Source organism: Doryrhamphus excisus, linkage group LG15, assembly GCF_037039965.1.
Source record: "Doryrhamphus excisus strain RoL-2023G ecotype Guam linkage group LG15, RoL_Dexc_Guam_v1.1, whole genome shotgun sequence".
NCBI lineage: Eukaryota > Metazoa > Chordata > Actinopteri > Syngnathiformes > Syngnathidae > Doryrhamphus > Doryrhamphus excisus.
Genome location: NC_136371.1, coordinates 18050193 through 18065736, shown reverse-complemented (window position 1 = coordinate 18065736; position 15544 = coordinate 18050193). Strand labels below are relative to the sequence as shown.

The 15544-nt window shown below is 45.5% G+C and overlaps 1 protein-coding gene across 2 annotated transcripts in view; it reads right to left on the bottom strand.

Annotated features, from left to right (window-relative positions):
* The window catches only part of itga5 (integrin, alpha 5 (fibronectin receptor, alpha polypeptide)), a 51209-nt gene that overhangs the window by 13287 nt on the left and 22378 nt on the right, over positions 1-15544 (bottom strand). For both annotated transcript variants that reach the window (XM_078796863.1, XM_058050650.2), the window contains exons 4-19: positions 10629-10729; positions 8688-8811; positions 8519-8580; positions 8395-8440; positions 8188-8313; positions 8082-8126; positions 7977-8020; positions 7857-7913; positions 6488-6540; positions 6176-6384; positions 5685-5876; positions 5562-5607; positions 5157-5270; positions 3401-3456; positions 2926-3083; positions 2700-2837 (exon numbers count right to left, since the gene is read on the bottom strand). In XM_078796863.1, coding sequence (XP_078652989.1) covers positions 2700-2837; positions 2926-3083; positions 3401-3456; positions 5157-5270; positions 5562-5607; positions 5685-5876; positions 6176-6384; positions 6488-6540; positions 7857-7913; positions 7977-8020; positions 8082-8126; positions 8188-8313; positions 8395-8440; positions 8519-8580; positions 8688-8811; positions 10629-10729 — 1571 coding nt within the window. The remainder of the gene's footprint in view (positions 1-2699; positions 2838-2925; positions 3084-3400; positions 3457-5156; positions 5271-5561; positions 5608-5684; positions 5877-6175; positions 6385-6487; positions 6541-7856; positions 7914-7976; positions 8021-8081; positions 8127-8187; positions 8314-8394; positions 8441-8518; positions 8581-8687; positions 8812-10628; positions 10730-15544) is intronic.

Here is a 15544-nt window from a genome sequence, read left to right as displayed (position 1 = left end):
GCACTTTCCCCACACGCGACGCCACCCAGCCAAACCATAGAGGTGCCGGCCTCAAGGTCTGGAAGGGCTTGGAGCCGGCAGGATCCTGAAACCGCACTGCCCAAGTGAAAGCCGACCGCTGTGCTTTATGATCAGATCCATGCCGTTCCACTCCTGACCCATAGGGGGCGGTGATGCACATGAGAAAAGGTCTACTGGAGGGTGGAGAGGTCCCACTTTGACCAGTTTATGTGTTCACCAAATGATAACAAGGACCCAGCAACATCTTGTGCCCTGCCTCCACCCCCCCCTGTCATTACACCAACACCAGGCTCTAATTATGGACACCAAGGGAAGCCGCCATGTTAAGTGGGCCACATGTTCTCTTGGAACTGTGCGGGTCACATGACACGAGGAACGCTTCACAACAAATGTTCCGCAATAGCTGTCAGTCAAACTATGCCACCATGCTTGGACAAGTGTCCATCAAACCAAGTCCTGAAGGACAACCAGAGCATTGTTGCAACTCGGGAGCGCCGCAGAAGAAGAACAGCTGAGATCCATGCAAGTAATGATGCCAGAGTGACGGCCATTAATAGATCCGGCATGAGACTTTTACGACTCCCGCCAGGAACATCAGGAACACGTTAGGATGCGAGCGAGAGTGGGATTTGCGGAGACACATTCGAACTTGATGAAAAGCTGCCGCCGCACACTTCCACAATCCGATGAAGGTCGGAGCTTCGTTGACACACGAGCACGGACACGGTGCACGTCTAGGGATCATCCAAAATGGAGGCTTTGCCAGATTTAAGTTGGGTATTGGAGCTCAAGGTCTGGGTTCTTGGCAGCGCACCACATCAGTGGGAGGCCCGCGAGCTTTGATATGCTGAGGGCGGCCAGCAGTGGGAGAAGATACGCAAGAGCGATGAGGGAAAGACGCACAAAACCGCCGTTAACCAGATTGCGGCGCTCTCGGCGGTCACATATGGTGCTGTCACGCAACTCCGAGGAGGGCCCTCAACCCAGGTTTGAACCTGTATACTGATGGGTGACCACTCCAGGGTGTGAACCACATTTGGCCCAAAGTCAGACGTTCACAAGAGGAAAAGTAGTGTGGAAGTGGGTACTTGGAAGACTAGTCCAACTCCAAAGGGTTTTGTGACAAATGGAGTACAGCTGATCGGTTCCCGGTGCAGGGTGTAGACCACCTTTGGCTCAAGGATCCTGAACAAGTAGATGACTTCTGGGAGTCCACCGAGGTTTGTGACGGTGTCAGAGGTGGGATCCGGATTTGATGACCAGTCCTTTTCTCTCAAAGTCAATTGGTGCTCTACCAGGAAGTTACGGTGTTACTTGTGCCCTGAACCCGGCTGGTGACCAATCCAGGGTGTAAACCACATGGATAAAACCGCAACCCGGATCATCGCTACAGAAAATGGATGGTTAAATGACCGTGACTTCCACCACAAAAGTGGGATCCTAGGTTGTTGGAAAAAAAATGGAGGGATTTGAACGGGGCACCACACTAACTGACCCTCCAAAAGGACCAGAGTCAAGACTCTGGCACCATCTGTCGGAACCGGTTCAGATTGACAAGGCTGTTTCTCGCGCTTATGTGAGCGTTCCAAACCCAAAGTAGTCCAGTGGTTGATTCAAAGTGTGCAATGTGAACACAAAGTGATCTGGATTCGCTTTGTCTTGTATTTTAGCCGTAAAGTGTGAATGCAAAAATAAAGAGGACTGACTTGGGTTTCAAAAAGGACTTGACTCAGTTCAGCTCGATTCATTAGACCTGTTCAGTGTGAACATATTTGTGTCATAAAGTGTCAAAACTAATGTGAACTGGGTTCTTTTTTTTTTTTTTTTTTTTTTTTTTTTTTTAAAGAGGACTGACTTCAGTTTCGTAAATGCAGTAGTCCTGTTAGGCTCAATTAAAGTAAAGAGGTTTATTAAACCTGTGCAATGTGAACACAATGTGATCCAGATTCACGTTCCCTTGTATTTTTGCTGTAAAGTGTCTAAACGAATGTAAACGCAAAAAGAACCGAGTTGCTTTACTGTTTCTTTGGGGGTTTTATGATCTCAGTTTCAAAAGGATTGGTCTCGTTAGACCTGTGCAATGTGAACACAAGTGATCCAGATTGCCTTGACCTTGTATTTTTGTAGTAATCTAATTTGAATGCATAATTCAGCTTTTCTGTGTTTTTAAGGAGTAGTATGTTTTTTCTCTGCTTCAGTGGTCAGTGGTCCATTAGTAATATGCAATGTGAACAGAAAGTGATCCAGATCTACTTTGCCTGGCATCTAAAACTAACTCAACTAACATAAACGCAAAAAGAAGAAGTCTCTTGTCTCATGTCTTTTCTAAAAAAAAAGAAAAAAAAGAATTGACTTCGGTTTAAAAAGGAGTGGTCTCGGTTCACTTTGCTTCAAGTCCAGTGGTTCATTAGACCCGTGCAATGTGAACACAAAGTGATCCAGATCTACTTTGACTTGCATTGTCATCACAAGGTACCTAAATGAATGTGAACGCAAAACTAATTTGAATGCAAAAATTCAGCTTTTCTGTTTTTTTTGCGGAGTAGTATTGTGGTTTTCTCCAAAGGAGACCCTCCAAAGGACCAGAGTTCTCCAACCCAAAAAGTCCTCATGTCTGTATAGTTTGATGTTTCCCTCCCACTGGACACCATGCATCACTACTATGAGTGGCCAAGTACCTTCTGTTCGATCACGTTGGCGTTTTGATGGTTGAGAATGGGCCTCAGGCCGTGCGAGTCGGCAGCGGCGCCGCTATCCAGGCTGAAGTTCAAGGCCACAAAGATGGAGGACAGTTTATCCCTGAAGTCCTTCTCATCCTGCAACCCACGACACAAAACATGTTGAATTTAGAGTCCGTGACAACATCAACATCCTGGTAGAGATTCCACCGAAACGTGGACGTACTCGGAGGTAGATCTTGGTGTGGTGGCACTCTTCCTCGCCGTGACGCACCCTCACGCTCCTCTGCAGCAAAGGCTGCTGGGAGTCCAGAAAGAGCGCTCGCTTGACCGCTCCCTTCTGTTTGAACTTCTGACTGTCCAGCCGCACCTCCACCTGGAAGTCTGCAAGGAAGAAACCAGTAGGTATCGGTCTCGCACCAGCAAAAGTCTTGCTAGTTCATGTAAAAACTTGTAAAAAATTGCTGCTGTGGTCACACACAATATGAAATATGCTGTAAATATGCTGCATTTACAAGAATAAAATATGGTACGTGATAACATAAACTTGTTCCAGTGCAGTAGAAGTTAATAAAAAGAAAAATGGGATATTATTGTAGAGTCAAGTGTAAACAGAGACTTATTGAATCCAGGTTTGCAAACATGGACAAGGGTGACTTTCCGACAGTGAAATAAAGGCCTGATGTGGAATGTTGGCTCACCGAGGACGTCTGGTAGGTGCTTCCCGTCGGCGGACAGGCAGAAACTCAGGTTGACGCTGTGTTGGACAGAAGGTTCATCATAAATACGCCAGAAGGACATGCATTCCCGTGTCCATCCATGTTTCCCATTTCAACGCATGAATGGACTGTAATGACTAACGTGCTGGGAATGTTTGGAGGCATGCTTTCACCAGATGCCTCCATGGATTGGGGTCCCCTTCCCACCTGCCCGAATATGCCAAAAGAAGCGTCAAAGTCAAGAAGGGTGAAATTGGGCGTTTTTCACAGCTGAACACCCACAGGTCCCGTCATGACATCACACATGTCACTCATCCTTTTTGACAACTGGGAGGTGGCGTGTATAGCGCCTTCAGTTATGTTTGTCATATCCATACGCTCCCACGTGCGGAACGCTAACCGCTACACCATGGCGGCTCCGTTTATCACCGATAGGTTCCAAAAATAGCCTGCAATCAGTGAAATCCGAGAAGTAGCCAACTTTATTTGTATGCAATTATTACATATGATTTAAGGCCGTAAACCCACACTTAAAAAAAGTTGAAAGCTTTGTTTGAATTTTAATGATTAACATCCAGGTAGGGGACAAGAAATTATTATTTCATTCCTGTATTTCCATCCTGACGCTGTTCCACTGAACTGTAGCGTTTTTGTATACTTGTTAAAACGTACTTTTTCGAACCAAAGATGCATTTACAGTCAAAAGTATTCCATAATGGCACGCATAGCTGTATATTTTCTACATTTCAAACTTTTTGTGATGCTTAGCAAAAAAATTGAGGCTAACTGGTTAGCTCACAAGCTTGTTAGCTGCCGTCTTCAGTCCCTGAGTTGAATAATGTCAGCGTAAAGGTGACTATAGGGGTGCTATTCCAAGTCTACGACCTAAAACCGTATTTGGAAAGTAATAAACAGGTTTTCTATGCCTTTGATATGGAAATATTGCATTTATTAAAATTATTAACTGCTATAAACATATATTTCAGTTTATATGGTATATTTGTAAGCATTTGTAGATTATTTTGAGTTTATATATGTGTGTGTATTTTGTATTTATTTCTTATTACAAAGCGATTGTTATTTAATGCGACATTTTTGCACACATACAGTATATACTGCATATGTATATGAATGTAAGCAAATATATGTATTATTTCCTGATCTTGACACTTTCCCCTCATTTAGTTCATAAAAATAGTTTGCACTGATGCAGCGACCGTTATTGTACAAGAACGCTACTGTGCGATTCTGCCCCAGAAAAAAAAAGACGTGGAGTACAAGAGCGTCCATTGAGGAGCGCCAATATCTTCATACAAGCTCCTGTGTGTGTAAGCGCTCCTCCGCTGAGTCTACGTGTCCTGATGTTTCCCAGCTGTGCTCCGCTAGCAAACAATATCGCATTCAAAGCGAGGAAAAGCCCCTCCCCGCTAGTTCTCCTCGCCATTATCCCCTCTGAGAAGTCGTCATCGCTGGGTAATCAAGACACATGTGTACACAAGAGTTTCCTTTATGGGGTAAAGGGGTCTGGGGGGGGGGGGGATTTAGAGAAGGAGGGGGTGTCGGGCATGTTGAACAGCGAGTGACCGCCGTCTGTTTCCTCTCCTGTGCCGCAGTGAATAGTGTGCACATTTAAGAGGGCTGACAATGCTGCTATTGAACGCACCACTGTGATACCGTGTAAAGACATACGGTCACATGACCTTATCAGAGTGAACCCCCCCCCCCGCCGGGTACTCACCAGGAAACGGCCACGCTGGTGTTCCCTTGGGCGATAATGCAGTTCTTCTCTTCGGGGTTGATCATGGTGGGGTTGACTGACAGGGAGGCGCTGGTGTTGACGATGGGGCGGGATCTACGGGAGACCGCCGCAAACATCGGTCAAGACTCTGGCACCTGGTCTAAGTCATCTGTCAGAACCGGTTCAGATTAACAAGGCTGTTTCTCACGCTTATGTGAACGCTCCAAACCAAAGTACCTTTTTCCAACAATTTAAAGTTTCACATTTTGGTCCACTTTAAATCTGGTTTGAGTTCTAAAATCCATGTAAAAGCCACCTAGAGTCAAGTCTGCACCCACTTTAGGCCAAACTATTCCCTTGGCAGAAGCAGGACTGTCCTGTTAGTCCATCAACTGTCCAACCTACCTGTAGAGAACTGCCTTATCAACGCCAAAAGCACCAACAATCAGATCTGCAAAAATGCCGCAAAATGTTTAAAAAAAAGATTTGAAAAAAGCACTAAAAACGGTATTTTTGAAGATGACCTACCCGGATACCCATTCCTGTCCAGGTCCTCGGCCCCTCGGAGCGCAAAGCCAAAGCTGGCGGGGAGGGAACCCGCGGCCCACTGGCCCGCGATCACCTGGGACGGCTTCTCTCGGAGGCCCTGAGGGAAGCCGTTGTAGATGTAGACCAGGCCCTGCTGGTCCTCTCCACCAAAAGGGCAGCTGATGGCCACGTCTGCAGAGAAGGGATATCTTTGGGTTTGTGAATGCATCGCAGCATATTATATTTGGATGAATATGGATGACGTCAAGGCAAAAGTGTATGATTGCAATAAAGATGATGATGCTAAATGTCAAATGTCCTGTTTAAATTGTGAAAACAAATATGACATAATATATCATAATAAATAAATACGAGCCGTTTTAGTCCAGAAACACAACTGCATATCTGGCGACAACCCCAGTGTACCCCACCGGGCATCTTCCAACTGTTTATGATACCGTAAACCTGTTAACCCGAGATATCCTTCTCACCGTTGAAGCCGTCCTGGTTGAGATCTCCCAGCGGCGCCACGGTGCTGCCGAATCTCCCAAACACCTGAGAGCCGGTGAGGTGAGGTAGGCGGAGCTCCAGGTTCAAGGGGGCGCGCTGCAGGTAAACATAGACTCGGCCCATTTCCTCCAAGCGGCCGTCGGAGCCCCGTGTCATGAACATGGGCGCGCCCACCAGCAGGTCCACCATCCTATAAACCAGACGGAGAAAACAGAATGGTTTGGGTCCAGACTCTTTGACGCCAGGAGGTGTAATGGCTTGCTGGTGGCCTCCGATTCTGTGAGAAAACTCACCCGTCGCTGTTGACGTCGGCGGTCGCCACCGCGTAGCCGAAATAGGATCCCATCTGGAGACAAAGACAGCGATTGTTTTCTTGAGAAGGTGTCTTCCACTTCTGAGTGAGTGAGAGGCGCCACTGTTCTATTTTCTACATGGATGCTGCACTTTATTCCTCAAAACAAATAAACAACACTTAAATGGGGCATCGTACATAAAGACAGCAAAGCCTGAGGCTCAGAGCTAAACATCGAAATACACGTGTGATAAACTACAGCACTGATTCTTGTAAGAAATGCCATCATGTAGTATAACGTTTTATTTAAAAATCCCCAAAATACAGGCAACAAACTTAACCGGCTAACTTCATCAGCCAGAGGAACCTCACTCCATTCCCTTGACACCAGCATGTGTCAAGCATTGCTGTAGGTATCTGCAATGCTAAGGACCAACGTGACTAACTAGGATATTTTTGTTCCCAATGGTCCCACACTAAGCTACCAACATTGGGGGGGGTGCCAACATAGAAACAGGCTAACTTCACCAGCAGGGGGAACCTCACTCTTTCACTTTACATCACATAGAATTGTAATATATAACTTGCTTATTTGTTTGGATTGTAAAATGGTCCTGCACTAAGGTACCAATGTTGAAGGGATGAAACTTCACAAGTCTCGGGGAACCTCACTCCTTTCACTTGACACCGGTCTTTGCTGTCGCTACACTGTATGGGCAATTGCAATACTTCAAGAAAGATGGTTATTTTTTTATTCTACAAGGTACCAAAGTTGAAAGAATGCAAACATAGCCACAGGCTAACTTCACAATTCGGTGGAACCTCACTCCAGCTACATTTGCATTATTTAAACTAGAATATTATAGGCAATTGCAGTACTTCAAGAAAGATGGTTGTTTTTTATTCTACAATGATCCCACGCTAAGGTACCAATGTTGAAAGAATGCAAATATAGCCACAGGCTAACTTCACAATTTGGTGGAACCTCACTCCAGCTACACATACAATTGCAGTATTTAAACTAGGATATTTTTGTTCCCAATGGTCCCGCACTAAGCTACCAACATTGAGGGGGAAGCCAACATAGTAACAGGCTAACTTCACCAGCAGGGGGGAACCTCACTCCTTTCACATTCAAGCATTTCTGCAGCAGACGAGTTGAAGGCCTGACTTACTTGCGCCATCTGCTTTTTAATCCTCCAAAAATCAATTTATCATGGCCGTCCCCGCTGGAAACCACAATCAGCTGGCCGCAAAGGAAATGCCCAAACTTTGCCAACGCTGACTCCACAAACGAGGAACGTTGACTGGACTGGAACACCGAGTCACCCAGTGAAGAACAATTTGGGGTTTTGAGCTTGATCACTCACCTGCTCGCCGGTGTAGTTAATCATGGTCTTCAGGTCTGTTCCGTTCAAGATGGACACCTGCAACAACAGCAGCGGTCAAATATGACATCCAGTAGATTTTCCATAACGGAGCTTTCTTACCAATCCGTAAAGCATGACTCCTTTGGGAACACCCGCCACAAAATCTAAAGGAAATGAAGCGTATGGTGACTTGGCCTGATGCTAAGGACATTCAATGGACTTTACCTTCTACTCCATCTCCGCTGAAGTCGCCCACAGCCACGGAGTAGCCTGTCAGGGATTATAAAAGGTGAAAGGACTATCCCGGGAAGATAAATGCCGACCAACTGACCTTGGTAGCTGTCGTCGTGTTCAGCCTGGACTTGCTTGGTCTGGACTTGACCGTCCACAGACTGCATGAAGTAGCCGGGGTAGTACGTCTTGATGATGTCCTCCTTGTCTGCCGAGATCACCTGACCTGCGTTCCCGCCACAGCGACAGTTAGCGGACGTTTCACCGGGCGGGCGACATTGACGCGCGGTCATACGGTCATACGCACCCTGCCAGAAGTAGCTCCCCGGACCCCCCAACACCACACGGCCGTCCTGGAAGATGAGGCGGAAGGCGTTACTATGGCGACGGAGTTAAGACCATAAAACCACAGAAGCAAAATGAAAAGTTACCTTGGTGAAGTCGGCGCTGAATCCTCCTTGGCAGTAGCCTTGTCCTCCCTCGTCGCTGATTTCTTGGCGTGGAAATAATAATAATAATGATAATTGCTGTTATTCTATATATAAATATAAATTGTATATGTAAATAAGCATTAGGTTTTATGATATGATGACCACTCACCTGTCCTGCAGGGGGCGTACTCCACAAATTTGGTGAAGTTCTGCACCGAGAGGTAGCAAGTGCCGGTGGCGTCAGATCGTGCGACGTCCTTTTCAGTCCGCCACGAGTAGAGCGGTGCACAGGCCTGCAGGACCGAGAGTGGGGGGGTGGGGGCGGGGGGGTTACATCAGTACAAATATTTTTTTTTAGGCAGGAGATGTTTTTGCAGTTGCTACAACAGCGAACCCGGTGAGGTGCTCAGCATCTGGAGCAGGGCAGCCATGAAACCCAACCCAGGTCGTGACCCCTGCTATCGGACCCCACCGCAGGCGACTCAACAATGATGTCACCGGTGGAGGTGGGGGGCAATGGAAAAGGGCGCGCATGAGTTTTTTTATGATGTGTTGGGATTGGAAGTGACAATTGGAGCTCGGCGACAACATTTAAGACGCTGGCGGTGCCATGTGACCCATGACCCATGACCCCCCCCTCCGTGGCTGGAAAATGGAACTTACTGAGATTCTAACTTTAATAGTCCGGGGAACCTCGTTCCTTTCACTTTCACTTTCCAACTGTTCCAACTCACAACTAATATGCTGACCTGCTAACTGTACTAACCTGGGGAACCTCGCTCCATTCACTTCCCAGCAATGTGCGGTGTCTACTATTGCGATTTACACCCGCGCCGATATAATGGAATGTTCCACTCATACTGTACTTTTGATTTACAGGTTTAGGGAACCTCACTCACTCTTTTTTTGTAAAAAGGGACGTTTACATGACTTCATTAGACGGGGAAGCAGATGTAGTGCTAACTTTGCAAGCCTGAGGAACCTCGCTCCATTTACTATCACTGTATAATCACAGCAGCTTGTGTTATTTTTTTGTTTAGTAAAAACAAAAAAAAACACAGCCTGTGCTGGTAGAAAATATGACTTTATTTGGCAGGGATGCAGATGTATAGCTAACTTTACTAGCTTGGGGAACCCCACTCCATTCACTATCCATGCATAATTACAATGTATGTTATTGTTTTTTGTGAAGATAGCCAAAGGAAATACACAACCTGTGCTGATATGGTGGATGTATTCCATTACTTTATTTGACATGTGATGCTAACTTTACTAGCCCGAGGAACCTCGCTCCATTTTTTATGTTTCGGTAAAACAGAGAAAAGTACACTTGCATTCTGCTAGTAGAATAGACGTTTTCATTACTCTATTTGGCAGGGAAGCAGATGTGTTGCTAACTTCATTTGCCCGGGGAACCTCACTCCACTCACTATCCCTGTATAATTACAACTTATGTTATTATTCTTTTTCGTGAAAAGTCAAAGGAAATACACAACCTGTGCGGGTAGAATGGAAGCTTCCATGACTTTATTTGGCAGGGAAGCAGATGTGTTGCTAACTTTACTAGCCTGGGAAACCTCACTCCATTCGGTACTACTCTCTACTACCACTACTACTCTGTTGTAACAACAATAATACGCAAACGCAATTCTTACAATAATCTTTGTTATGTTTTCGTTGAAAGAAATACACCACCTGGTCTATTAGAATGGAATGTTCCACTCGCATAATTGATGGGAAGCAGACGTACCGATGTGCTCAAGTCTACTAGTATTTCTCATGGAGAAGAAGCTAATTTTTCCAGTGTGTGGAACATCATGATAAATAAGATATTGTAATTAAAAACTTTAATTTGAGTTAAATCAGTAAAAAACAGGACACAACCTTTGATGATGAATGGAGTCATGTATTGACATGCTAACTTTACTTATCCGGGAACCTCACTCCATTCACTGTCACCGTTAGTTTTGTTGCTATGCATATTCTGGTTAAACTGAGCGAGTTTGATATTTTACCATGGATCTTTCCTGTATTTAATAGGGAATGCTACTCGTAGCCTGGGAACGTCACTCCGTTAAAGAATATCTCCAGAATGTTGGTGTCAACTTACCAGAATTGTGTCGCCGTGGGAACGCACGGTGGCCCCGAACCACTGGTGCGACTTGAAGTCGATCTGATGTTGCGTGTCGTTGATCAGGAAGCCGCGATCCCCTGTGATTGACACACACATTTCCGGACGGTAAGAAGACTAGCTAAGAACCTGGAGTCAATGTTGGATCTTCCTCCAATGAAGGTGAACTGGGACGGGGCGGTCAGCAATAGCTGGATGCATTCATGATGTCATGAACATCCTTTCAACGGGTGTTTGGCTCAGCAGTGTTGACGGTACACAGGCGGATTCGGACAGCTGGCGATAAACAGATCCGATGACGGTGACGATCCGATGAGGTGACGCGGGTCATCGAGAGGAGTGGCCCGAGTTTGGACAACATCAACCGAGCTTAACCTGGTTGACCCTTGGCTCGGTTGGACCACCTGGCGGCTTGATCTCCCGCTTCAGCGCCCTCCGCCGTGACAGATGGTCACGGGAGTCGAGTTTAAAAACGTTGCGACTTTATTGGCAGACAGATGCCGCATCTGCGCCCGCGGCTGAGAAGGAAATGCAAACAGAATGGATTCCGAGGAAGGAAGCGGAGAAGCACTGACGACTCCAAATCCTTGTTGGAAGCGCAGGCGTGTTGCTTGGCTCTCCGGAGGCCTGATGATCACCGTGTGAGGGAAGCGTGTCGCCAGTCAGAACTGGAGGTCTGCTTCACGTCTTTGTGGAACAGCTCGAGGGGCTCGGGTCCAAGGAAAACAGTCGGTCTTTGGACCGGAGCCCGGGTAGCAACATCACTCTTTGTTTCAACACTCTTTGGCCTCCAGTTCTCCGTTTCGGTGTCCAGATCCTACGACTGTATGTCATTACGACATTTTCTCAGGAGGATAAGAACCATGACCAGAAGAAGAAGGATGGTATTTTCTTAATGTCCCAACTACACCTGCCTAAAACCCTGCGGTGTCCGAGCGTGAAATGTAGCACTTGAGTCACGCCGGCGGTTATAGAACACGACCGAGGCTCCTTGCGGGCCTGTTGCTTTAGCTAATCGCCGTTAGCCGTCACGCCACTGTGTTTTCATGACTCCCAGGTGTCGGCGTGAATGATTCCGAGCCAACGGGGAGAGAGCGAGTCAGAGGCCGAGGCTGGGTTGTGTATGTTTGGTTACCGAGGTGACCGGGAGTCGGAAAGATGGAGCAAATGTAGAACGCTGGTGTTTAACCGCAAACCAACCGTTGTTTGGGATTGGGGTTTTAAGAAACGGGGTCCTCCGCCCCCAAGGCCCAATTTACTAATCCTACAAAAAAAAACTCTCTACCTACGTGCCTCATTCTTAGCCAGAAGGCGGGACCTCGATATGTGCCTCCGGTCCACTTGGGGGCGGTACCACACCAACAAGCGACCAGTAGTGCGGGAAACTGCAACAACCACGCCGCAATGAACGCAATCCATCCAAAGACTTCCCTCTCCAAGGGTGCTTTGCCCGGGATCCGAAGGTGTTCCCAGGCTAGACATCGTCTCTCCAACAGTTGGAGGCGCCCTGAACACGTCCCCAGGGAAGTGTCTGGCAGGGATTCTAACCCCATGACCGAGCCACCTCATCTGACTCCCCTCTTCCGAGTTTCTCCTTCCTGACCATGCTTCATCCCAGCTAAGGGATGAGAAGCCCAACCAGAGGGTGGGAATGTCTGGATCGCCGCAGCAATCAACATGTCAGTCTTGTACTCCATCCTTCCCATGGGAAGCGCAATGAACGTGTGAGTCTAAAAGGGCTAACGCTAATGCTAATGCTAACAAACAACAATATTAGATCAGGAGGAGGGTCTTCACTTGTTGGCTGGAAATTCATTTTATCCAAGTGGAGGCTGAGGGCAGCTGCAGCAAAGTGGACACTATGGAGTTGCCATCCTTCCAGTGATTAATGATCATCGACAAAGGAAGCTAATGCGATTGATTTCCGACATAGCATGTAGCTAATGGCTAAAGATGTAAATGCTCCAGCTCTAATGGATGCCAGCTCCTTAGTGTCGTTACTCACTGAAGGGACACATTAATGCATCACCATTATCCAACATGAAGGCTGGAATGGGGGGGGGCTTTGTTTTGGGAGCGGCTAATGTCGTTTGCAGAAGATCGCGTCAAGCTAATTCAAGCTCAGTGTCGCTATTTTCGGTGGCAGATGAATGGAGTCACACGGAGCGCCAGCTGATGAAAAGAACGGAGACATGTCATGTGACCGGGGGGGGGGGTGTGTGAGGGGCTTAGTGCCCCCACTTGACCTCTCCTGGGACCGCTCCACCGCATTGTGGGGGAGTGGTTTGAGCGCACAGACCCTATCTCGGGCCATTAAGAGTGTGTTTGTGTGTCTGTGGGTCAAGAAGACAAATGGCCGAATTCACTCATCACATGACTTGTGTTTGGAGTTGGGGGGTGGGGGTGGGGGTGGGGGGCTACATTTCCCTCCTTCCTCCCTTGAAACATCCTGAATGGGCCTCCCCAGTGCCCCCCCGCACCTCCTCCACAGTGAGGCTCTTATCTCCATGGGACAGGAAGTGCACGGGAAAGAGGCCACTTTGACCCAATTAGTTGGGCTAATTGAGAGAGAAGCTAAACTCACCTTTGCCGTGTTGCACGTGTGACTGTTTTTACGACAAATACGCCACACGGTGGCGCTGTTATTTAAGCCCGCAAGGTTTTCATTTCAAACGCCTCAGAAAGAAAAATGTAGGGTCTTTAGCCCAAGCGCCACCAAATTCGGTACACACCTTTCGGGGACTGGGTTAGGGTTAGTTTTTTTTTTTTTAACGTTTTAAATTAAATTAAATTAAATTAAATTAAATTAAATTAAATTAAATTAAATTAAATTAAATTAAATTAAATTAAATTAAATTAAATTAAATTAAATTAAATTTCATTTTAAATTTAAAGACCCTACATTTTTCTTGTTAATTAAAATTAAAATTTGTAGGAAAAATTTGTAGAAAAATGTAGGGTCTTTAGCCCAATTGCCACCAAATTCGGTACACACCTTTTGGGGACTGGGTTAGGGTTATTTTTTATTTTTTTTACTTTATTTTATTAATTTTTAATTTAATTTAAAATTTAAAGACCCTACATTTTTCTTGTTAATTAAAATTAAAATTTGTAGGGAAAATTTGTAGAAAAATGTAGGGTCTTTAGCCCAATTGCCACCAAATTTGGTACACACCTTTTGGGGACTGGGTTAGGGTTTTTTTTTTTTTTTACTTTATTTTATTATTTTTTAATTCAATTTAATTCAATTCAATTCAATTCAATTCAATTCAATTCAATTCAATTTAATTTAATTTAAATTTAATTGTCATAAATTAATAAATAAATGAAAGGATGAATGAATAAATAAATGAATTTCTATATGTCCCCTTTTTTAGAGCACTTTAAACATGAGACCACATCAAACTACAACATTTAATTGACAGTTTTGTTGTTGTTATTTTTTATTTTTTACTGAATAAGACATCCGACCTGCAAGTCATGTTGCCAGCATGTATGTTAAAGTCAAAATACTTAGACTTAGATTAACTGAGGGCCAGATTCAAACGCTTGGTGGGCCACATTTGGCCCCCGGGCCGTAGTGTGCCCACCCTAGCTCGACAGTGAAATGCATTACTCGTAGACGTAGATTAGACGTGCAAAAAAAAAGCCCAAAAGAGGCATAACTAAGTAGTTGGGATTGGGCGTTGAGGTTAAAAATGGCCGCCTGAGCTGGGATCATGTATCATTTTAGTCTGCTAGTCTACATAAAAAAGTGACAAAGGACTCGTCACTCTGACACCCTTCTTATGTGTTTCCAGCACTTTCATATGACGGCCACCCAAAGCATGCATGAACCTCATGCTTGGCGTGCAGATGTTTGGGTCTTTGGACGTCTGCAATGTTGGCGGACTCGCCAATAGACGTCGCTGTGACATCACCATCGCAGTGGATGTCCAACACGTTTGACACAGCGAGGGAAGAACGGGTGGAAGACGTGGCGGGGGCCAATAAAGACGTACTGGAATACTTGCGCAGACTGTTCGCCACGGATCGTGACGTCAGGATTCGCCGAGTCCTGAAACAGTCATCCATTCATTTAGCCTCATTTGACCCGGAGCCTTTTGGCAAGACCGGCGGTGTCTTGTTCACCTGGGATGCAAACACTGCTTTGTCTGGCCTGTTTGTTGACCCCCCCTTCTTATCTGACATAAACCCCCCCCCCAGGAATCACACGTCCTTCAAAAAGCCTTCCTCAACACTCAATTAGGCTTTCCCGCACACAAACGGGAATAATAGCGCGGCGACGCCCGATCCCGACCTGGTGCTGACGGCAGGAGCGGAAAGAAGAAAAGATAGTGAAGTACTATTATTAAGTGTTCCGGTTCCCAAATACTTTTAGCATCTGGGAATATCTGCTCACGGCTAAACAAAAACCACGTAGGAATAAAGACTTCCGGGCAGCGGATAAAAATTAAGATTTATGGAAAAATTCAGAATACAGCAGCTTCTATAAAAAATGTAGAATTATAATTTTAAAATATAGTAAGAGAGAAATATAATTATATACAATTCTACAAATATAATAATAACAAAAATCTAGAAACAATAGAATTTATCAGATTTATTATGAAAAATCTAATAAAATAAACCTCAAGTGCCACGTATATATACATATATATCATAGTCTATTTATCAACATTTCCTTTTTAGGATGACCATGTGCCCCTTTTATCTCTACATTGTCCTTATTGCCCCACTTTTACTATTTTAACATTTTTAAAATGCATTCTATTTGCACAATGTGCTAATAATCTATAATAATCGATTATAATCTATAATCTAACTGCGAGCTGCAAATGCCCCCCGGGCCACACTTTGGACACCCGTGGTTTAACATAAATATAAACCAGCCG